Source organism: Sus scrofa, chromosome 13 (assembly GCF_054392235.1).
Source record: "Sus scrofa isolate SSC_HxYL_T2T_F1_AM1 chromosome 13, Sscrofa_HxYL_maternal_Yorkshire_Landrace_v2.0, whole genome shotgun sequence".
Classification (NCBI taxonomy): Eukaryota; Metazoa; Chordata; class Mammalia; order Artiodactyla; family Suidae; genus Sus; species Sus scrofa.
In genome coordinates this window covers 137,009,121-137,030,606 of record NC_139395.1, presented here as the reverse complement: position 1 = coordinate 137,030,606, position 21,486 = coordinate 137,009,121, and the positions used below count along the sequence as shown (strand labels likewise).

At 55.3% G+C, this 21,486-nt stretch overlaps 2 protein-coding genes across 20 annotated transcripts; one reads left to right on the top strand and one right to left on the bottom strand.

Moving 5' to 3' along the window:
- Positions 1-3,288: 3,288 nt before the first annotated feature.
- On the bottom strand, positions 3,289-12,474 carry CHRD (chordin). Of its 16 annotated transcripts, none has more exons than XR_014824472.1 (23): positions 11,970-12,474; positions 11,634-11,737; positions 11,038-11,170; positions 10,755-10,883; positions 10,561-10,660; positions 10,350-10,437; positions 9,845-9,986; positions 9,590-9,730; positions 9,419-9,501; positions 9,194-9,341; positions 8,929-9,035; positions 8,685-8,804; positions 7,927-8,083; positions 7,362-7,582; positions 6,821-6,934; positions 6,225-6,497; positions 6,053-6,146; positions 5,881-5,937; positions 5,485-5,588; positions 4,910-5,203; positions 4,370-4,524; positions 4,100-4,199; positions 3,289-3,750 (listed from the first exon to the last, which is right to left on the bottom strand). XR_014824472.1 is itself a non-coding variant. In XM_084990561.1 (23 exons), the coding sequence occupies exons 1-23, from the start codon at positions 12,115-12,117 to the stop codon at positions 3,928-3,930; spliced, it is 2,889 nt and encodes a 962-aa protein (XP_084846687.1). In that variant the 5' UTR covers positions 12,118-12,474; the 3' UTR covers positions 3,289-3,927. The 16 variants fall into 16 exon arrangements, 13 of the variants coding, with proteins under 13 accessions (XP_084846687.1, XP_020925617.1, XP_084846683.1 ...); XR_014824473.1 differs by having other exon boundaries at positions 11,038-11,167; XM_084990561.1 differs by having other exon boundaries at positions 3,289-3,954; positions 4,100-4,240; positions 4,910-5,012.
- Positions 12,475-14,245: 1,771 nt separating this feature from the next.
- Positions 14,246-20,589, top strand: THPO (thrombopoietin). Of its 4 annotated transcripts, XM_084986850.1 has the most exons (7): positions 14,283-14,379; positions 15,902-16,064; positions 16,535-16,662; positions 16,958-17,044; positions 19,269-19,436; positions 19,672-19,752; positions 20,300-20,589. In XM_084986850.1, exons 4-7 carry the CDS (start codon positions 17,029-17,031, stop codon positions 20,335-20,337), a joined length of 303 nt encoding a protein of 100 aa, XP_084842976.1. In that variant the 5' UTR covers positions 14,283-14,379; positions 15,902-16,064; positions 16,535-16,662; positions 16,958-17,028; the 3' UTR covers positions 20,338-20,589. The 4 variants fall into 4 exon arrangements, with proteins under 4 accessions (NP_001431830.1, NP_001431829.1, XP_084842976.1 ...); NM_001444901.1 differs by having other exon boundaries at positions 14,246-14,379; positions 19,684-20,589; NM_001444900.1 differs by having other exon boundaries at positions 14,246-14,379; positions 19,672-20,589.
- Positions 20,590-21,486: the final 897 nt, after the last annotated feature.

The following is a 21,486-nucleotide window of genomic DNA, read 5'->3' as shown; positions in this document are numbered from 1 at the left end:
CACAAGTTCCCCAGGCTATGGATCAAATGTTCGTCACAGCAATAACCAGAGTCATAGCAGTGACAACACCACATTCTTAACCCACTAGGCCTCCAGGGAATTCCCTTTGCCTGATACTTTAATTTTTTTTTTCTCTTTTTGCCTTTTTCTAGGGCAGCTCCCGCGGCATATGGAGGTTCCCAGGCTAGGGGTCTAATCAGAGCCGCAGCCACCGGCCTACACCAGAGCCACAGCAACGCAGGATCCGAACTGAGTCTGCAAACTACACCACAGCTCACAGCAACGCCAGATCCTTAACCCACTGAGCAAGGTCGGGGATTGAACCCACAACCTCATAGTTCCTAGTCGGATTAGTTAACCACTGAGCCACAACGGGAACTCCCCCCTGACACTTTAAATGAAGAGGGTCAGGGAGTTCCTACTGCAGCTCAGCGGGTTAGGATTCCTACTAGTATCCACACGCCGAGGGTACTGCCATAAAAAGGAAAAAAACGCTTAAATGCAATCTCCTGCTTTCCCTATTTATGCAGATTTACGTCATACCTGCTTCACAAGTGGGAACAGAAGTGCTGCAGGGCAGGACCCCAAGTGGGGCTGGGGCTGGGCAAAAAAAAAAAAAACTAGGAAAATAGTGATTTTTTGATAGCCATTATCTAGGGGTTGGACTTCTTTCAAACAGGTGAATTTTTCTTTGTCACACATGTGTGTATTACCATAATTGTTCACAGCAATTTACTTTTTTCTTTTTTCTTTTTTTACAGCCACACCTGTGACATGTGGAAGTTCCCAGGCCAGGGATCGAATTGGAGTTGCAGCCACAGTAATACCAGATCAGAATCACATCTGCAACCTGTGCTGCAGCTTGCAGCAACACCAGATCCTTAACCCACCGAGCAAAGCCAGGGATCAAACCCACATTCTCACAGAGACAATGTTAGGTCCTTAACCCACTGAGCCACAATGGGAACTACTGATCTACTTTTGTTGAGCAAAAATCTTTCTAGCAACTCCCTTTGTTCGTGAGATCATATATCAAAGCCAGCGGTTTCTTTGTTTTGTTTTTTGGGGTTCTTTTTAGGGCCACACCTGCGACATATGGAGGTTCCCAGGCTAGGGGTCTAATCAGAGCTATAGCCATCCGACTAGGAAAGATGAGGTTGCGGGTTCCAACCCTGGCCTCACTCAGTGGGTTAAGGATCCAGCATTGCAGTGAACTGTGGTATAGGTGACAGATGCGGCTTAGATGCCATTCTCAGAACACCATAATCATTTCACAATCCCTAAGAATTTTTACCCTTTTGTCACCAACAGCAGTATATCTCCAGTATTTCAGAAATTTCTGTTTTCTCCCTTCGGTCATCCTCTTTGACTACCTAAAATCTGATGAGCTAAAATGTGCCCCAGAATGCCTGGCGGACTCTCTTCTTGTCCCAGTTGTGTTACTTTATGCGACTACCCCACCTCCTGTCACTTTTGTTGCTGTCAGAAGTGTCACACTTTTGGAGTTCCCGTCGTGGCTCAGTGGTTAATGAATCTGATTAGTATCCATGAGGACACGGGTTTGATCCCTGACCTTGCTCTGTGGGTTAAGGATCCAGTCTTGCTGTGAGCTGTGGTGTAGGCCGCAGATGAGGCTCAGATCTGGCGTTGCTGTGGTTGTGGTGTAGGCTGGCAGCTACAGCTCAGATTGGACCCCTGGCCTGGGAATCTCCATAGGCAACAGGTACGGCCCTAAAAAGACACACACAAAAAAAAGTGTCACACTTTTATTTTCCTATTTCCCATTCTTTTCATAAAAGACTAAAGGTGAAATGTGATGAAACAGTTGTTCTGGAAACTTCTCTCTTTTTTTTTTTTTTGTCTTTTTGCCTTTTCCAGGGCCGCTCCCGGGTTAGGGGTCTAATCGGAGCTGTAGCCCTGGCTACACCAGAGCCACAGCAACGCCAGATCTGAGCCTCATCTGCGGCCTACACCACAGCTCACAGCAAGACTGGATCCTTAACCCACGGAGCGGAATCTGGGCTGAGTCTGCGACCTACACCACAGCTCACAGCAATGCCGAATCCTTAACCCACTGAGCAAGGCCAGGGATCGAACCTGCAACCTCATGGTTCCTAGTCAGGTTCGTTAACCACTGAGCCACGACGGGAACTCCCTTTTTTTGCTTTTTTAGGGCCACACCTGCAGCACATGGAGGTTCCCGGGCTAGGGGTCAAATCAGAGCTACAGTTGCTGGCCTACGCCAGAGCCACAGCAACACCAGATCTGAGCCGCATCTGAGACCTACACCACAGCTCACAGCAATGCCAGATCCTCAACCCGCTGAGCAAGGCCAGGGATTGAACCTGAAACCTCATGGTTCCTAGTTGGATTCGTTTCTGCTGCACCACGACGGGAACTCCTGGAAACTTTTTTGAAAGCAACCAACTCTTCTTTAGAATACAGGCTCTCCTAGAAACTGAGCAGCTGATGTGCCTTAGAGCAACAGACCCTGCACTCCCCACTCCCAGTAAGCACCTGAGCCACCTCTCTCCAGCCCTCACTTCGCCCTCTGCCTGGGGAAGGCAGCTTCACATGTCTATCCTCATCAATTACTCAAAACCAGCACTGACACGGACTTGGCCCAAAGTGAACTGGAGGCTGCCAGCAGCGCCACCACGCGATGGCTCCGAGTAGCTGTTTCTCATCCGACATACCCCCATCCAAAGTGTCACATAAAAGATGGCAAAGGGGAGCCACTGGAGATGCTGAAAGGTGGTTGACAAGTAAAAAGTGGCAGAGTGGAAGACTGCACAAGAAGGAGTTTTCTCTTCAGAGGCCAGGAGTATCAGACCCACTCCCATTTCTCCTCTGGCCAGAGCCCCTGTGTATTACCTTCTGTCTCTTCCTGCTAGAGAGGCTGGCAGGCCCAGTCAAATGCTCTGCAAAGTAGGAGGCCTGACTGATCCCAAGGTGACAGATCAAATTTTAAATCCTACCAGCAACTGTTTTGAGACACTGTAATACTCTGCAAAAGTGCCAGCCATGGGCAGGCCAGTGGAAACTAAACTTGCATCCAAATCCTGCTTCAGGTTGCCTGAGTTCTTGCAGCTCTGTTTAAAGACAGCCCAAGGCCCTCTGCAGAATCCTGGCATATGCCGCCTGTGGCCAAATGCTGCACTGTCCCTATCCCCAAGGGTCGGAGGGAAGCCCCTGTACCAGGGGTCATCTCTCTCCTGCCCCTTCAGACCCTTCTCCACGGGGGCCCACTCAGGCCCCTGGTCACAAAGAAACAACCATGAGCCCAAAGACTGAAAAAAAAAGGTTTTAATAAATACAAAAATCTCCAGTAATGACTCTGCTCAGCTCAGGGGCAGCAGGAGTGAAGTGGAGGGGGGACCCTTGGTGCTGAGTGAGGATAAATTAAAAATCCCAACAAGCCAGTGACATTATGTACAGAAGGAAAGGGGTTGGGCTTCCAAGGCAGAAGCCAGAGGGCAACAAGGTAGGAGCTGGAGTGGACATGGCCTTGGTCTGCCCTGGCTACCCCTCCCCCTTGTGGAGTTGTGGTTCCCAGAGGTAGTGGGGGAGGGAGAAGAGGCAGAAAAGAGGGGCCAAAGGCACTGGGTTTCCCACAGGAGCATGCGGGGTCCTCGGCACCACTCCTTCCCCCGGCCCAGGCCCCGTCCTCTTGGTCATGTGGCCTTCCGACGGCTCCCTAGGAGCCTTCAGCATCTTTCTCCAGCTCTGGAACGGTCCTGGTCTCTGCAGCTGCTGGAGACAGAAGGGAGTGAACTCTGGAGGAGGGGAGAGGGAAAGGGTGGCACAGAGGGCATGGCAGCACATCTCTGTTCGGGTCCCAGCGAGGTCATGGTTGTTAAGCAAGTCAGCTCGCAGCAGTTGTGTGACTTCAGTCTAACTGCCTGCTTCCTCTGAGCCTCAGAAATCTCATCTGTAAACCAGTGCACTAGGTTGCTGTGAGAGGGGGGAGGATGGGATGACACATATATAGCAGCAGATGCTGTCTGGGGACAGGGCAGGTCCCCCCTCCCTTCCCTCTCCGCGTGTCCCACCGGCAGACCAGCCCAGAGCTGCCGCCCGAGCCAGAGCCCTCACTTACGCCGCTGGGGTGTGCAGTGGGAGCAGCAACGGCTTTCCTTCCCTGGGCCGCAGGACAGTGGTAGTGAACAGTCATCCCGCTCGCAGTGGGGCACCCCTGCCTGGTGCAGGACAGACCACATCCTGAGGGTCCCCAGAGCCGCTGGGGCACAAATGCCTTCAGCCTCTTGGGGGAAGCCCGCTCCCAGGGGCCTGCCCTCCCTAGGAAGCTCCCCGCCCTCAGGCCAGGCCCCCAATGCCCACCTCACATGAGCCCCCACTGCCCACTCACCCCACATCTGCAGGTGATGCAGCTCATCTCCCCAAAGGGGGGCACCGAGGGGTGCCAGCTCTGGCTCTCTGGGAACCACTGCCCTGCAAAACGGCAGCCCCGGGGGCCATCAGCCTGCATGGGGTCCCCCAGTTGGGGGTGGGACCCTGACCCTACTGTTGGAAGGGAGAGAAGGGAGGGAAGGAAGACAAGGTCAGTAGATGGGAGCTCAGTGAGGGCCCTCCAGGTCTTATTTGTCTTTGAGTCTCCATCACCCAGAGACTTAGTAGGTGGTTAATTTGGATGGATGCGTGGCCGAATGGGGCAGGTACTGGATGCCATCACAGCCCACTAACACACGCACATTCTTCCCGCCGTGTGCAGATCCTTGGCTCCAGGCTGGCACAGAACAGCACTGGATAAATGCTGAATTAGCTGAGGAGCCCCTCGTATCCACCACCACCCCCACCGAAGCATCCCCTCACCACACACCCCCTGCCCAGGACAAGGCAGCAAAGAGCCTTCTCTGCCCCAAGAGGCCTCCGCGCCCACCCCCCTCACCTGGACACTGTTTGCAGCAGTCAGTGGGGTTGACACGGACAGGCTGGGCACAGGCCAGCCGGGGACACTGCACCTTCTCACAGTGCACCTCTCCAGTGCCCCCCTGGCGGGATCCATTGCATGAGGGGTGTCAGGAAAAATGAGAAGCACATAAGCCTCCTGCTCCCCACCTCTCCTTTCCCATACCTCCAATGTCATGTGTCCGTGGGCTTTTGCTCAGAGGCCCTGGGCTGGGGCTTTATATTTCTGAGCCCAAATCCTCATTGTAGCCCCGCAAGGTAGGTGCTACCACATCTGCTTATAGGAGAGGAAAGGGAGACTCAGGGACATACTGAAAGTCCCCAGGGCTACATGGAGCTAGTCAGCTGGCAGAGCCCAGACCCAGGTCAACCCTTGCCCTTTTCCTACAGGAAGCCAACTCTCAAAGCGCAAAGGACTCCTCTCATTGTACTTTGATCCTTGAGCCCTTCTCATCAAGGCAGGGCTTTCCTCTCCTGGCAGCCTCCTCCCCAGCTCTTCAGACCCAGCTGGGTTCCAGGGCCAGAGACGATCGGACAGGGGGTGGGGGGACATACCTTGCAAGTGCAGACAGCACACTTAATTAAGCCAAATGGGGGTACGACAGGGTGCCACCGGGTGCCCGCTGCCCGCCAGCTCCGATCACCATCAAAATAGCAGCCTGGTGGGGGACAGTGCCCAGCTGCCATTAACACCGAGCTCACTGGTGAGGTCCACGGCCAAGGATTGAGCCTCAGGCCAACCCCATGCTAGTTAACCCCAGGGCCCACTGGTGAGCCACTGACATTAGTGAAGCCTATCAGGTGTCACTTGTAACCTGTGCCCCTCAGCCTCCTTCCACTCCTCTATACACTTTGCCCCTCCCCATCCCCCCCGCTCTCCTCCCCACACCCCTGGCCTCACCCAACAGCATCTCTGGATTCCATACCCCTGCACGCACACTTCCAGCTCACCCTCTCCAGGGTCCCTGTTCCTCGGCATCCCCGGCAGGTCTCTAACATCTTGTTTCTCTGTGGATCCAAAGAAACAGTGAAGGCGGAGGGTGGCCCCCTTATCTCCTCCCCAGAGGCCTCATCCCCCACAGTGGACCTTCCATTACCCTCCCCACTCCTGCAGGGCACTCACCGGGGCACACAGGGCAGCACTGGTCCGGTGCCTGCACCGGGCTGGGGCAGCCGGGTGGTGGGCATACCACAGGGTCACAAATCACTGTGCGTCTCTGCGGGGAGAGGCTGGGGGTTGACCAGGGTCCTGCCCCAGAAGCCAGGCCCCGGTATGCCGTTCCGGGGCCTCCTACCTGGCAGGTGCAGAGCGAGCAGAGCGGGTCATAGTTAGGAGCCCAGCGAGCCCCATGGGGGCGCTGCTGCCCCTCAAAGAAGCAGGAGTTGGGGTCTCGGAGCCGCCCAGGGCCACCAGGTTTGGCTGGCACTGGGGCATCCGGGCCTGGCACAGCAGGCAGCACGGCCGCAGGGGCCACCATGGCATCCGGAGCCCCAGGTACTTGCACCTCCTCAGTTCCTGCTGCGGCCAAGCGCAGGCCGCCCACCTCGCACTGGTTGGCGATGTGCACCTGCAAGGAGAGGCTGGTTGAGATGAGGGACGCCCCTCACCTCCACCAGAGGCAGCCAGCCAACCCAAGACACCCTAAGGGCCTCACACCCCAGGAGGATGCTATTAGGCACAGCAATCATCCCAGCCACCAAGGACAGGTGGTCAGCTGCCAGCTCATTAAGTACTTTGGCTTCATTCTCCCTACCAGCCAGGGAGTATGATTCTGCCTCCCCTGGGATTCAGAGAGAGAAAGTGACTAACAGGGCACAGAGGGCTTAGGCCAATTCTGGACCATCCTCCCATGCCCACACCCTGGCCCCCTGGCCCACACTGCTGGCCCACCTGCCCTCGCAGCTCCCCTTGGGGGCTCCCCTTGGTGGTGATCAGCAGGGAAGCAGTGCCCTGTGCCAGGTGCCGCAACAGCTCAGGCTCCAGATCCTTCACCACACCCTGGGCCTGCGAGCAGACAGGATAAGGCACAGGAACAAGACACTCAGGCCTGAGCCTACCATTCCCAATTTGCAGATGAGGGAACTGAGACCCGGGGAGGTTAAGGAAGGACTCTAGGATAGCAAAACCCATCAGCAATGGTGTAGAGCTCAAAATCCAGGACTCCCTGGCCCCAAGTCCATGGCAACCCACCCCACCTCAGGAGCTTGGTCCATCCCACCTACCCCCCTGAAGGTCCAGGATATTGCATATGATCCATGGGATCCCACCAGAGCAGGACACGGGAAGGAAAATGGACAATAAAGGGCTGAGTCAGATTCATACCCGGGGCTGTCTGCCTCCTGCTCTCTGCTTCCCCTGCCACAGGCCCACACAGCCTTTCATGGTCAAAAGCAGATATTCTTCAAACGGCCTCCCACCATCACGTCCTCACCTCTGGGCCATAGAATCCCTTCAGCAACCGCCGGGGCCCTGGCATCCCAGGGGGCCCGAGGAGGTGGGCAGTGATGGTGCCCTGTTCTGAGCCACCAAGCCCAGCCAGCAGCACTTCGTAGTGTAGGTGACAGTGGGTATCCAGGGAGAGCCAGGCGTGCCCGGCTGCCTGGCTCTGCACCGGGGGCAACACCAGGGCTCCTGCCAGGGGCACGGGTAGTGCTGGATCCAGACAGAGGAGAGGTGACAGATGAGAAGGCAGCCCAGAGCAGCTACTCAGCCCCACATTCCCCATCTCCCCCAACATGTGTATCTCCGCAAGCGGACAGGCATGGTCCATGGGCCCAGGGTGGAGGGAGCAGCAAGTTAAAGGCTTGCATCACAGTAATAGGGAGGGTCTCCCCGCAGGGCCACCTTATATATCCCCACCCTCTCCAGATGCCAACCTAGAGCGCAGGCACAGAGAAAGACACGCCAGGCTCTGGCCCTCCAGCACCATCCCTCATGTGTTTGAGTCATGGGTTAGTGGATGCCGACGGGCAGAGAGAGACCCCCAGAGCACTCACTGTCGTGGCGGGCGCTGTGCCCACTGTAGGGCAGGGCAGCCACGTGCCCCCGCAGCTCTCCATCTGGGAAGTCCTTGGTGGCCACGTTTAGGAACAGCTCATTCTGCAGCAGCATATGAGCCCCCCGGGCACCCAGCCCAGGGCAGACACCCACAGCCTGGGGGGCAGGGAAGAGCGAGCCTTAGCTGCAGCCTGCCAGGTCCCAGATGAACACACAGCTCGAGATTTTGCCCCCACGAAACCCAAACACACTTCCACACACTGCTAGAGAAGAACCTGGCGGGCCCAGGTTCAAGTCCCTTCTCTGCCACCTCCTACCGATGCAACCATCCTGAGGAGTTACTTAACCTCTCTGATCCTTCACTCCATCATCTATTAAACGAGCAGTGGGAGGGCCAAAAATAACAAAAGCAAGGAAACCAGTGCAGTACGTGGCACATAGAAAGGCTCGATAAATGGCAACCATTGCTCTCACATTTATTATTATACCATCTGCTGCACTGGGCTCCCTGTGTAACTCCTCCCACTTGACATGAGCTTGCTGAAGACAGGAGTCCCATCTGATTTTCTTTGTACTGCAATCCTTAGCCTGAGGCTCCCAAAAAATGCACCCAGTCTATCAATGTGTTCATGAGAGAGCCTGTCAGTGACTGAATGATGCTGAACACCCCTGCTCATCCAACACGGCTTCCCTCAGCCCCCGCGCTGTCAGCTGTGGTGCCTGGGCCCTGCAGGCCAGCTCTGCCCAAAGTACTCACTGTGTGTCCTCCCGGCTGGAATCCAGCCATGTGGCACAGGACAGTGTGCTGGTTCCTCCGCTGAGGCTTGGTCTCCAGCGTCACGGCCACCACCTCACTGCTCGTGCCAACTACCTGTACCTGGTGGGCAGGGCCAGGGAGGGCAAATTGGAGTAGCAAAGAAGGCCTGGGCCCCTGAACCATTGCAGGGCAAAGCCCTACACCCCCTGCTGCCCTCCCACCTCCTGCATTCCCTGACTCTTACTTGGTAGATAAGGGAGCCGTTTCCTAGCAGTGTAAGGCTGGCTGAGCCGGCTGCACCCGTCTGAACTGGGATTAGGGCATCGGCCCCACAAAGGACACTTTGCAGGACTACAGAGGGCAAGACAGGTAGAGGCAGGGTTGCCCCACGACCATGCACACCCCCAGCCCCCAGGATCCCTCCAATACCCACCCTGGCCCCTCCTCTAGAACTTCTCTGTGCCTCTCAGTTGTGCATGCCCAAGGTGCCAGGCTTCAGCCTGCCTCACCATCACAGCTCTGCCTGGCAGCAATGTGTCCACTGATGCGCAGCCCTGGCCCACTTGCCCTCTCCAGGGCCATCTGCAGCTCCCCCAGCACCAGCCAGTCCATCTCCTGGGCTGTCAGGTTGGGCAGCACTTCAGCAAAGCCCAGCTCCTGGGGGCAGAGCAGGATATGGTGGGCACAGCAAGAGGCCAGGAGCGGGTGGCAGCAAGAGTGAGACCCTCACTCACCTGTGCCGAGGCGTTGGCCTGGAGCTCTCTCAATACCTTCCCCTGGTGGAGAATCTGGAGCCGCAAGGGAACCTGGGCTGCTCCTACAATGGCCGCACATGTGGACTGTGCACCTCTGAGAGGCAGGTGTTCTCCCCAGCCTCCTCACACGCACGCCCTCATCCTGCCTACCTCCACTTCTGGATTCCAGCAGCCCACGGAAGAGCAGCAAAAAATGCAAGGAGTCCTCTGTGTCACTGAGAGTGAGTAGGGCAATGCCCCCTATGCCCTGCTGTGGGGGGCCTTCCAGGGTCAGGATGGCGCTGAAGGTCTCTGAGGGAGGAAGAACCATGGGAGCCCACCAGAAATTTCCCTCCTCAGCACCCCTCCCATTCCTGGGGGAGAAGACTCCCAACTTCACTTCCGGGGCCTGTTTGCTCCCCTCACCTGCAGCCAGGGCCCGGTGCCGGATGAGAGGCCCCCAGACCTCCCCTGAAGGGTGAGTGGGTGTCACGAGTGCCACATGCAGCTGTTCTGCCCTAAGGAGCCGCAGAGATGACCGAGGCACTGCCCGCCACACCCCACAGACCTGGAGCAGAGAGGCAAAAAGGCCCTACTCAGACCGTATGCAGGACAGGTCTACTGAGAGGTCCACCTCTGGTGAGGAAAGAATATGGGAAGATGCCCCCAGGCCCTCCTAGGAAGTTTAAGAAGGGGACCCTGGAGCCAGATGCCAGGGTCCAAATCCTGGCTCTACCACTTACTAGCTGTGTGACCATCAGCAAGTTACATTCTGCTATTGAGCCTCAGTTCCCTCATCTGTAAAATGGGCATCATAACATCAGTGCCTTTCTCGTACTGGGCTTTTGGGGGGACCCAAGGAGGCAATGCAGTCTATGCTCTCAGCACAGTGCCCAGACTGGATAAGCACTTATTAACGGCATCATCTCACCAAGCCATCTTGAGTAGGGGATGCAGGGTGTTCAAACAGGATGCCGCCAGTGGAGTCTGAGAAGCGGATTCGGGTAGGGCGGTCCAGCCTGGTAATGAGGGTCTTGTGAGAAAGACTCTGAGCCTGGGCCAGAAGCAGCCCCTTCAGCCTCTCCCAATTCTGCTTCCCTGGCCCCCAGCTGACCCCTCCCCGCCCCCTTCCCTTTTCTCACCGCCGGTAGGAGATGGAGAACCTCAGATTAGAGCGCAGCAGCGACACTCGGGCCCGGGCCGCGGCTTGCGAACTTGGCCCCGTCAGCAGCGCCACGAAGTCTGCGAGGAAAGAAGGAAGATATCCCTAGTATCGCCACGCGCTGCTTTCGACCGGCCCCAACCAAGATCCCAGTCCCTGCCAGCCCCTGCCTACCCGTGTGGCCGTCTCCACGCGCCCGATCCTCAGCGCCCGGCTCCCCGCGGTCGCTGTAGCTTCGGTGCTCTGGGTCCCGCGGATACTCGAAGGCCAGGCCCGGCGCCTGCTTTTCCAGACCGCTGCGCTCTGCTCGGGGTGGGGGGTGGGGGGGTTGGGAAACGGGAGCTTCAGCTGGGCACTGGGAGGGACACTTGGCTGCGCTCCGACAGCCCCTTCCGCGTGGCCCAGGTCCAAGCATCGCAACCCTGCTGCCCTCCCCTCACCACGGAGCAGGTCTTACCCGGGGGGCAGGTCTGACAGCAGTGTCCAGGCAGCTGGCGGGGCTGTCCGCAAGCCAGGGTTGGGCACTCAGGTTTAATGTTCTTGCAGCTGACTCTCGCCGCGCCCCTCGCGCGACGACCCCATTGAGGCTGCTAACAGAAAATGGGAAAAGAGTGAGGGCAATATGTCAGCTGGTGAGACTCAAAGGTGAGCCAGGAAGAGGCATGGTCCCAGGGCAAGATCGCCCCAAGGAATCAGACTGCTCTGCTACTTACAGGCTGCTGACTCTAGACAAGTTACTTAACTTCCCTGGGCTTCAGGGTCCCTATCTGGAAAATGGGAGTAACGATGGTATTTATCTAGCATGGCTGTACTAGGAGTTAAGTGAGAAGAGAAAGGGAGCTGGCAAAGAGCCTGACACACAGTGGACGATCAATAATAGGCAACACCTGAGACTTGAAGGAGGCGCTTGCTACCCTCTTCCTCTGCCAGAAAAATATTCTAAATATCTGCAGACTGGCTTCTTCAGCAGCTCCAAGTCCACTCCGACAGCCCAAGACCCCAGCGCTCCCCCAACCCGTGAGGGCCCTGGCCACGGTCACTGGGTCCACTCACCGCCTCGCAGGCGCACAGCACGCAGCGCATCACCCCGAAGGGCTCCCCCAGGTCCGGGTGCCACGTCTCGTCCAAGGCATAGACCTTCCCGCCGAAGGAGCAGCCTGCGGGGACGGGCTTGGCTGGCAGCCGCTGTCCCGCTCCTACCGCGTGCCCGCCCCGGGCGCTGCGGGCCGGGCCCTGGAGCCTCGGGCACCACGCGCCTCGCGGCCCCCGCCCACCCCTCCGGGCCGCCAGCCGCGCCGAGCCACCTGCGCCCGGCGCCCCCTCCGGGCGGCCGCGGACTTGCCCCGAGCCGGACTCCCAGACCGTGCCTCCCCCGGGGCGCCCACCTACCTGCTGCTCCCCGAATAGGCAGCGGCTCCTTCTCGGGCCGGATGGGCAGCGCAAGGGACTCGGGGCCGGCGCCGCGGGCCAGCCGGGAGCCGAGCAGCAGCAACCCGAGGAGCAGCAGCGGGGCCGGCGGGGCCAGGAGGCTCGGCATGACGCGAACGGGACAGCTGAGGAGGCGGGAGGGAGGAGGGGGCAGGAGAGGGAGGAGGGAGACGGGAGGAGGGCCGGGTCGGGGGCGGTACGGCGGGAGGGGGCCGGGGCCAGGGCCCGAGCAGTGCGGCGAGGGGCTCGTCGAGCGGCCGCGGAGTCGGCGCCGGGCCGGGCGGGGCAGGAGGAGCGGCCGGGAGGAGCGCGGGCGTGCGGGCGCTGACCCGGGCCGTACGCGACTCTAGTGCCCCGGGCGCCGGCTCTGGCCCGTTTTATGCCCCGCGCCCGGCGCCCCGGCCGGGGGCCTCCTCCTCAGCAAACGGGGCGGCGGCGGCGGCTCGGCGAGGGGCCGGGCTGAGCCCGGGGGGTCCGGCCCAGCAACAGCGGCCCGGATCGCGAGTGGGGGAGGGGAGGGAGGGGCTGGGACCGGGCAGGGGAGGAGGGAGGGGCTGTAGGGGAAGGGGGAGCGGAGGGGGGAGGGGGAGCGGAGGGGGATGGGAGGGGAGGGACCAGGGGGCGCGAAGAGGGGAGGAGAGGCGGGTCTGCACCCCCCTTCGCTGCCGGCGGCCACAGGGCGGCTGGACCAGGAGGTGCGTGTCCGGCCCAGGATGGGAGTCCCAGGCCAGGGAGGGGCAGAGACTGGGCCTGAGGCCTGGGCCGGCCACTGAGCTAGGACTTAGTTCCTGCTGGAAGGATGAAGAATTGTCTTTAAGGATGACAACGTGCAGGAAAGGCCTGTCAACTCATCTTACCCTGCCTCTGGGCCCACAACACCTCTCAAACCCACACCACCCTCCCTGCCCAGCCCATGTCCCTATCTCTTCTCTGACATCTTTTCTGTTGCACTGTTCCCCAGGATGGGGACTTAGCCAGAAACAGACTGTGTCCCCTTTCTGTCTGGTGACAGTGTTTCTCTCCCTCCTGTTACCTGTGCCCAAGCCCACCCAACCATCACTGTCTCCAGCCTGACATGCTCTCTCAGTCTCTTTCATCACCCAGGGGACCCTCTGGCTCTCCACCCCACCCACAACCTCTATTGTCTTGGTTTTCTGATCATGACAGCCTCCCAGCCCCCTCCTACCCCCACACTCCCACCGCCCTCCCAACCATCCCAGCACCCTCCTTCCTAATCTTGGGAGGCATCTCGTCTGGCTGAACTGGAGAATTCCGGGATCTAGGCCATACTCCTTAGCAGACAGCCCCATCCTTGGGAGGAGGAGCAGGAGACAGCCTAAGGAAGAACGGGGAGGGGGCATGAGAACAAGGTCAGGCCAGGAGGCCCCCGAGGACAGACTATGGGGAGATTGGGACGGAGGGGAAAGCAAAGGAACTAGAGCCAGGGCCAAAGGAAGAGGGGGGCCAGTGGGAGGTATTTGCGGGGGAGGCTCAGCAGCTGTCTTTCCTAAGACAGGGACACATGGGCCTGGTTATTCCTCTTGTCACATGTGGAGTGGTAGGAGATGGAAGAGGGAGAAAGGGCAGGCAAAGGAGGGCACCAGCACAGAGATAAGCAGGCTTAGCCGTTGGAGCCACTGAGCTCCAGCAGAGGGGCACCTGAGCCCAGCTTAATCCAGCCCACAAACCCCTCACCTTGACATCCTCTCAGACCGTCCAAACTCCTCCTGATAACACTGACCCCTGACAGGGTCTTCTCTAATACAGGCAATACCACATTCCCACTTATAATGGAGGAATAAGATGTGACCCCCCCCCCCAGGAGAGTTATCAGAGAGAAAAGCAGGAATGCTAGAGCCCTACTAGATTTTAACAGCAGGTGTGGTGTCCAGGGAAAAGAAATTTGGACAGCAAGGAACTGAAAGACCCACCAGTCTAAAACCAGACCTCTGTGCCTCTTCCTCAGGGACAAAAATGTCCTGCCAGATTCCTCCTGGAAAAAAAAAACCTGTTTCCCTTCCATCTCCTCCTCCAGCCAGGTCCCAGATTTCCCATCTCCTAGGAAAAGACAGACCCCCCTTTTCAAATCCTCCATGTGCTGTGCGTGGGTGGAGGAGCTGGGCTCTGCTGGTGGACCATGGTCCAGGAGGGGGCTCCAAGTCCTGCGCTGGTGGGAGGAGAAGGCGTCACTTCCGGGGGCCATCGCCAGTGTCTGGTGCTCCCTGCTCTGATTGGGCAGAAGTGGCCTGGGCAAGCGTGTGACCCTACTGCCCTGGAGGGGCTGTGCCCCAACGCCACCTGTCTTCCTACCCATCCGCTCCCGAGAGGGCTGCCCACTCTGCACCTGAGTCCTGGAGCCCTTCTCCACCCGGTGAGTGGCAAGCAAGATTTGGAGTTAAGCGAGAGTAGGAAGGACAGGAGAGAGGAATTGGGCTCTCTGCTGGGGGAGGGGCAGGCAAACTGGAACCTACATGCACTGACCTTTGTCGAGAAGCGTGTAGCCTTCCCAGAATGGGAGGAGCAGGCCAGAGCAGGGTAGGGGGTGGGGTGCTGGTTCTGAGGGAGTGATCACAGACTTGGTGACCACAGACTTGCTGTAGCACAGTCCTGGCTGGCCCAAAGGAAAGGGGACATGGGCCCAGGGAGGAAATAAGAAAGGAGGTACCTTTCGCGCCTAAGGAACACAGCCCCAAGCTGCACACAGCCTCTATCCCTATTCTCACCCAGTCACGCCTAGGTAGCTTATGGGGTTCAGAATCCTGGGGGCTGGGGAAGCTGGGCCAGGCAAGCCAGGAGAGGGTAATGAGAGGAGGGCTCCTGCATGTTGACAGACCTACAGGAAATCCCAATATTGAATCAGGTGCAGCCCTCTTTGCACAACTTGTGAAAGGAGGAGGAAGCCATGTGGGGGGTCTTGCAAAGGAACCGGAAGGGGTCTGCGGAGGGGGCAGGGAGGAAGGTGGGGGCTATAAGAGATATGTGGGTGTCTAAGGTGGGGTAAGCCCTGTGAGGCGGACATCACCTCACCCAGCAAGTGCTCATTCCTGGGCAACCGGCTTCAGGAAGGAAGTTCCAGGACTGTTGGCCCATCCCTTCACCTTGGATAACTATTTCAGACCTTAGAGTGTGAAGAAAAATTCCAAGAGGCTTTATGTGTTGGGGTAAAGAGAAAAAGAAAGAAATTTCTCCCTGCACCACCTTCTCCTAATCTCAAGGTTGAGATCTTTTAATCACTGACCTCCAGTAATCCAGTTTGTTTTGTTTTGGCTTGTCATAGTTTGTCATCGTTGTCATCATGCAGTGGCTTGATATGAGATCTCAGTTCCCAGACCAGAGATTGAACCTAACCCTGGTCTGGGAACTGAATCCTAATCACTAGACCACCAGGGAACTCCCTTTTTTGTTTAAGTCCAGTTTTACTTTTTGCAATTCCCCACCTCAATCCCACTACCCAAGCTACCCCTGAGCACATTGTGCGTGTTTGCTAGGTCCCCACCCTGGCCCTTTATGCCATTTCTATATCGTGTTTCCAGTCTCCATGCTTGTGCCACAGTATTTCCATTCTCTACCCCCATCCGAGATTTTTCTCCAACCAGATAACAGGGGTTGCTCAGGCCAATTAAGATGTGTGTGTACATATCCTGTCCCATTCCCCCCCCCCCGCCCCCACTCTCAGTAGGTGGCAGGGGCACCAGACTTCCCTCAATTATATTGAGGAACCCTGACAGACCAGAGACACCATACACTACAATCACAAGAAGACAGGGGAGCAGTCTGAGCTTTAGCAGTTCTAGGCTGGTCAGCATCTCACACCCCCAGCACCTGTTCCCCCATCCAGGCAGAGTCTTTTCCTTGAATCTAGATTAAATGTTCCTTATTCCTGTCACTTGCAGGATAGATTCTACACCCTCTTCCTCACCCCACTTGTGCTCCACCCACTCTGCCCAGAAGTACAAGAGCCCAAGCCGCCTCCATGGCCCCAGGAAGGATTCAGGGGAAAGGCCCCATACAGGGAGCCATTCCAACAAGACAGCCTGGCCAGAATGGAGCTGACTGGTAAGAGGAGTTCCCTTCATGGCTCAGTGGTTAACAAATCTGACTAGCATCCATGAGGACGCAGGTTCGATCCCTGGCCTCCCTCAGTGGGTTAAGGATCCAGTGTTGCTCTGAGCTGTGGTGTAGGTCGCAGACGTGACTTGGATCCTGCATTGCTGTGGCTCTGGAATAAGCCAGCAGCTGCAGCTCCGATTAGACCCCTAGCCTGGGAACCTCCATAGGCCTCCAAACACCCTTGAGAGGCTTAGGGCCAAATGGGAAGTTGGTCAAGGGGGAAGAGAAAGGAGATGTGCTGCAGTGGGTGGAGTGGGGGTGGGGGTGCGAGGACACCCAATCTCCCAGGGATAGGGCCTTTGAGTGGGAGGTTCCCTGGATTTCAGGTCTGGGTCCTAAAGGGGAATTCCTGGACCACCGCCCAACAAATGATTTCTTCCTTATCCACCCCTTTCAACCTCACCTCCTCATCTAAGAATTGCTCCTCGTGGTCATGCTTCTCCTAACTCCAAGACTAACTCTGTCCAGCCCGGCTCCTCCTGCCTGTGACCCCCGACTCCTAAATAAACTGCTTCGTGACTCCCATGTCCTTCACGGCAGACTGGTGAGAATCCCCGAGCACTCTCCCCTCTATCCACCTAACCGGTGAGATACCCTCCCTCCCATCACTTCCTCTCACTCCCTGATTCAGTTTCTACTCTTCCAATATCGTCTTGGGTAAGATCACCACCTCCCGATCATGACCTCTTGACAAGGATTATGGCTGGCAATCAAACCCTCTTTTGAAAGCTCCAGTCTGGCCATATTACTCATGGGAGCCTATCCTGGTCATTGGGCCACCATACCCTCCTTTCCTTCAGCACCCTCTCCACCACCTTCCCGCCAATCTTTTTCAACAGAGCCAGTGCCCAGACATTAACCCTTTGTCCACACCTGTCCTGCTGCCTGCTGTGGACTTCACCTTGGGAGAATGGAAAACCCAGACGGTAAGAAAGCCATCTTTTCCTTTGGTCTCCCTAATCCCATCTTCATCTATTTCCTACTGCTTCCCATAGATTCTTCAACATTCCTGAGCTCCCTAAAAAGATCTCACCTTCAGCTTGGCCACCCTAACCCAATCTACATTCTGCTATGGGGATATCCTCTGGACAAGATAATGGTTTGTGGTCCAGTATGTTAAACAGAGTCAAAGCTGACCACGATGAACAGCTGGATAGAAGTCTCTCATGGCTATCCCTTTGATCTATTTCCATTCAGTCTTAAGTCAGCATGAAGAAGCAAGACTGATTTGTCATCCTCAGATGACACAAAACTGGGAAGCACAGCCAAAATAACAAAAAGTAGAATTAAGGAGCAAATTGCTAAAAAGCTAGGTCAAAAACAGGTGAAATTTAACAGAGATGTATGTAAAATTCTACATGTGTAAAGTAATTGAATAAAGTCTTATTTCACTTTCAGGCCATAGTGCCACTGCTTCCCTTGTATAAACTTCTAGCCCTAGTACTTACTATGAAAAAGATCTGGGAGGGCTGGATTGACGCCACACTTAGCCTTATAACATTACTGAAGCAGCTGCCTTAGAAACTAGGAATTCTAGGAGTTCTTGTTGTGGCTCAATGGTTTACGAATCCAACTAGGAACCATGAGCTTGCAGGTTCCATCCGTGGCCTGGCTCAGTGGGTTAAGGATCCAGCATTTCTGTGGCTCTGGTGTAGACCGGCAGCAACAGCTCCAATTAGACCGTAGCCTGAGAACCTCCATATGCCGCGGGTGCAGCCCTAGAAAAGACCAAAAAAAAAAAAAAAAAAAAGCAACTAGGGATTCTAGGTAGGTTTTGTTTGTTTGCTTGCTTGCTTTTTAGGGTCTGGCCTGGGACATATAGAACTTCCCAGGCTAGGGGTCAAATCAGAATTACAGCTGCCGGCCTACACCACAACCATAGCCACGCCAGATCCAAGCCGAGTCTTCGACCTACACTACAGCTCACAGCAACGCCGGATCCTTAACCCACTGAGTGAGGTCAGGGATCAAACCCACATCCTAGATTTAGAAGATTAACGTCCACATTGTAGAAATATTCCTTAAAAACTCTGTTCCAAGTGGACTGCACTTGAACTACTGCACTGAGTACTAGCCACACTCTTTTAGACATGTGCTAATTTTTTTCAGAGGGACTATATTAAACTAGCATGTTCCCAAAAGGAGGAAGCAACCTGAACCATAAGAGGTTAGAAAATTTGTTATGTGAGGACTGGTTTTAAAAAATAATAAAGCTTGTGTGATTAGCTTAGAGAAGAGTGGCAGTCTTGTGCCACTCAGACAAAGTGCTTTAGTCTGAGACGCAGGAAACCTACTGGGAGGGAGCATTTCTTACAAAGTCAGCTCTTCTACCCTCAAGATCCCTAGAATTCCCTCCCTTCCCTCAGGTCTTCTGGAAGGAAGGAAGGAAGGGCAATTGTTAGGGATCCCTTGTAGTGCCAACTCTGCCATTTATCAGTAAGCCCCTTCCTTTCGTCTTCATAATCTTTATGATGGTCTCATCTTTTATTTTATTTTATTTTATTTTATTTTATTTTATTTTTTTGTCTTTTTGCCTTTTCTAGGGCTATTCCTGCAGCATATGGAGGTTCCCAGGCTAGGGGTCTAATCAGAACTGTAGCCGCCGGCCTGCGCCAGAGCCACAGCAACTTGGGATCCGAGCTGTATCTGCGACCTACACCACAGCTCACAGCAACACCAGATCCCTAACCCACTGAGCAAGGCCAGGGATCAAACCCACAACCTCATGGTTCCTAGTCAGATTCATTAACCACTGAGCCACGATGGGAACTCCCACTCATCTTTTAAATTTTTAAAAAATCATATGATCCTAAGATTTTGTGGCAGAAAGAGTAGATGTACAGCACTAGAACCAAGAGGTAATAACTGTGATAGAGTAGATTTCACCATAATGTAAGGAAAAACAGGAGCTTTTCTGACTGAAATCAAGTGTAAGACCAGGCTGGGTTACCAGACACTGGAGTTATTGGAGTGGAGGCCGATGACCAATTGTCGGGAGACTGTGAAGGAATTCCTGTGCTGGGTGGGACCCAGGTCCTGTCCAGTTCTCAGCTCCTATGATTCATTCTGCTGGCTACTCCTCCAGGCTCCCCACCCGCTACCAGCATAGCCTTTGAAGCTGTCTGCCTCTTCCTTCCATCTCTTTCCCAGGAGCAGACAAAGGCACAGGATGTCCTGGGAGCCACAACCCTTCTGCTGGAGGCAGTGATGACAGCACGGGGACAAGTGGGACCCCCTTGCCTCTCATCCCTGCTGGTGCAGCTTTCTGGACAGGTTCGCCTCCTCCTCGGGGCCCTGCAGGACCTCCTTGGAATGCAGGTAAGTCCCCAGTCAAGGAACTAGAGAAGCTGTCCTTTGCTGACTCGGTCTCCTCAGAAGACCTGAGAGAAGAAAGGGGAACTCTAGAAATCTTAGGGTGGAAGAGATGACCTGCCAAGAAGCGCTTCCTCCCAGTCACAAAGCCCGGGTGCTGGTACCTTATCTTTCCCACATAGACCGGGAGGCATGATTTCTGGCCCAGGTATCTGGCCTCAGGCCCATCCTCTGCCCTCAGCTTCCTCCACAGGGAAGGACCACAGCTCACAAGGATCCCAGTGCCATCTTCCTGAACTTCCAACAACTGCTCCGAGGAAAGGTGCGTTTCCTGCTCCTTGTAGTGGGGCCCTCCCTCTGTGCCAAGAGGGCCCCACCCGCCATAGCTGTCCCGAGCAGCACCTCTCCATTCCACACACTGAACAAGCTCCCAAACAGGACCTCTGGATTGTTGGAGACAAACTCCAGTATCTCAGCCAGAACTACTGGCTCTGGATTTCTCAAGAGGCTGCAGGCATTCAGAGCCAAGATTCCTGGTCTGCTGAACCAAACCTCCAGGTCCCTAGACCAAATCCCTGGACACCAGAATGGGACACACGGACCCTTGAGTGGAATTCATGGACTCTTTCCTGGACCCCAACCCGGGGCCCTCGGAGCTCCAGACATTCCTCCAGCAACTTCAGGCATGGGCTCCCGGCCAACCTACCTCCAGCCTGGAGAGTCTCCTTCCCCAGCTCACCCTTCTCCTGGACGATACACTCTCTTCTCTCCTTCACCCACCTCGCCCTCCCCCACAGTCCAGCTCCAGCCTCTGCTTCCTGACCCCTCTGCGATCACACCCAACTCTACCAGTCCTCTTCTATTTGCAGCTCACCCTCATTTCCAGAACCTGTCTCAGGAAGAGTAAGGTGCTCAGACCCTGCCAACTTCAGCATCGCCTCCCACGTACAATCTCCTTACTTGGAGGAGAGGCCCTGGGAAATAACTGCAGCTATACAGGCATACCTCGTTTTTATTGCGCTTCATTTTATTGTGCTTCGCAGATACTGGATTTTTTTTTTTTTTTTTTTTTACAAATTGAAGGTTTATGGCAACCCTGCCTGCATTGTCAGATGATGATTAGCATTTTTTAGCAATAAAGTATTTTTTAATGAAGGTATATACGTTGCTTTTTTAGACATAATGCTATAGCACACTTCAGAGATCACAGTATCATGTAAACATAACTTTCATACGCACTGGGAAACCAAAAAAATTTGTATGACTTGCTTTATTGTCACAGTCCCTTGATTGCAGTGGTCTGGAACCGAACCCACATCTCTGAGGTATGCCTGTACCAGATTTCCTGCTTTTACCTGAAACCCAAAGCCCTGGTGAAGGGCGACAGGCAGGACAAAAAATTTTAGTTTTGTAGTCATAAAACTACAAAACTTCAAAACATTTCTAAGCCATTAATTCATTAGAGCAGTTAGTTATCACTGTTCTATTTTCTGCACAAATTTACAATTTACTAATTCTCTAGATGCTCCTTTTCATATGCTAATTCTGCAAAGGCCTGAACTGGCCTGGCTTCTAAACAGAGGTAGAGACCAAGTTTATGTCAGAGAAAAAAGAGCTTTGGTTTTCTGCTCAGAACTAAGGTTAGTTTCTTTAACTCCTTTACTGTTACTCTTCATTTTTTTTCTTTTTTCTTTTGGTCTTTTTGCCTTTTCTCCATATGCCTTTGCCTCGGCATATGGAAGTTTCCAGGCTAGGGGTCTAATCGGAGCTGAAGCCACCGGCCTGCGTCAGAGCCACAGCAACATGGGATCTGAGCCCTGTCTGCAACCTACATCACAGTTCATGGCAACACCAGATCCTTAACCCACTGAGCAAGGCCAGGAACCGAACCTGCAACCTCATGGTTCCTAGTCAGATTCGTTAACCAGTGCACCACGATGGGAACCCCTACTATTATTCTTAAAGGGGCTCTGATCTCCTTTTCTGAGGTGATCCTTACTCTTGAGAAATAAATGAGAAATTGTCAAAAAGAGCAATCCCACAATAGACAAAACAG

What these genes read in the sequence shown, in the direction of transcription:
- CHRD (XM_021069958.2), bottom strand. Translation starts at nt 12,117, where the DNA reads ATGCCGAGCCTCCTGGCCCCGCCGGCCCCGCTGCTGCTCCTCGGGTTG. An exon ending in GCGTGGAGACGGCCACACGG is followed by an intron (nt 10,661 to 10,754) that starts GTAGGCAGGGGC and finishes CTTTCCTCGCAG; the next exon opens with ACTTCGTGGCGCTGCTGACG. An exon ending in TCCAGCCGGGAGGACACACA is followed by an intron (nt 8,084 to 8,684) that starts GTGAGTACTTTG and finishes CCTGCCCCCCAG; the next exon opens with GCTGTGGGTGTCTGCCCTGG.
- THPO (NM_001444900.1), top strand. An exon ending in GAGAATGGAAAACCCAGACG is followed by an intron (nt 17,045 to 19,268) that starts GTAAGAAAGCCA and finishes TCTCTTTCCCAG; the next exon opens with GAGCAGACAAAGGCACAGGA. An exon ending in AGGACCTCCTTGGAATGCAG is followed by an intron (nt 19,437 to 19,671) that starts GTAAGTCCCCAG and finishes CTCTGCCCTCAG; the next exon opens with CTTCCTCCACAGGGAAGGAC.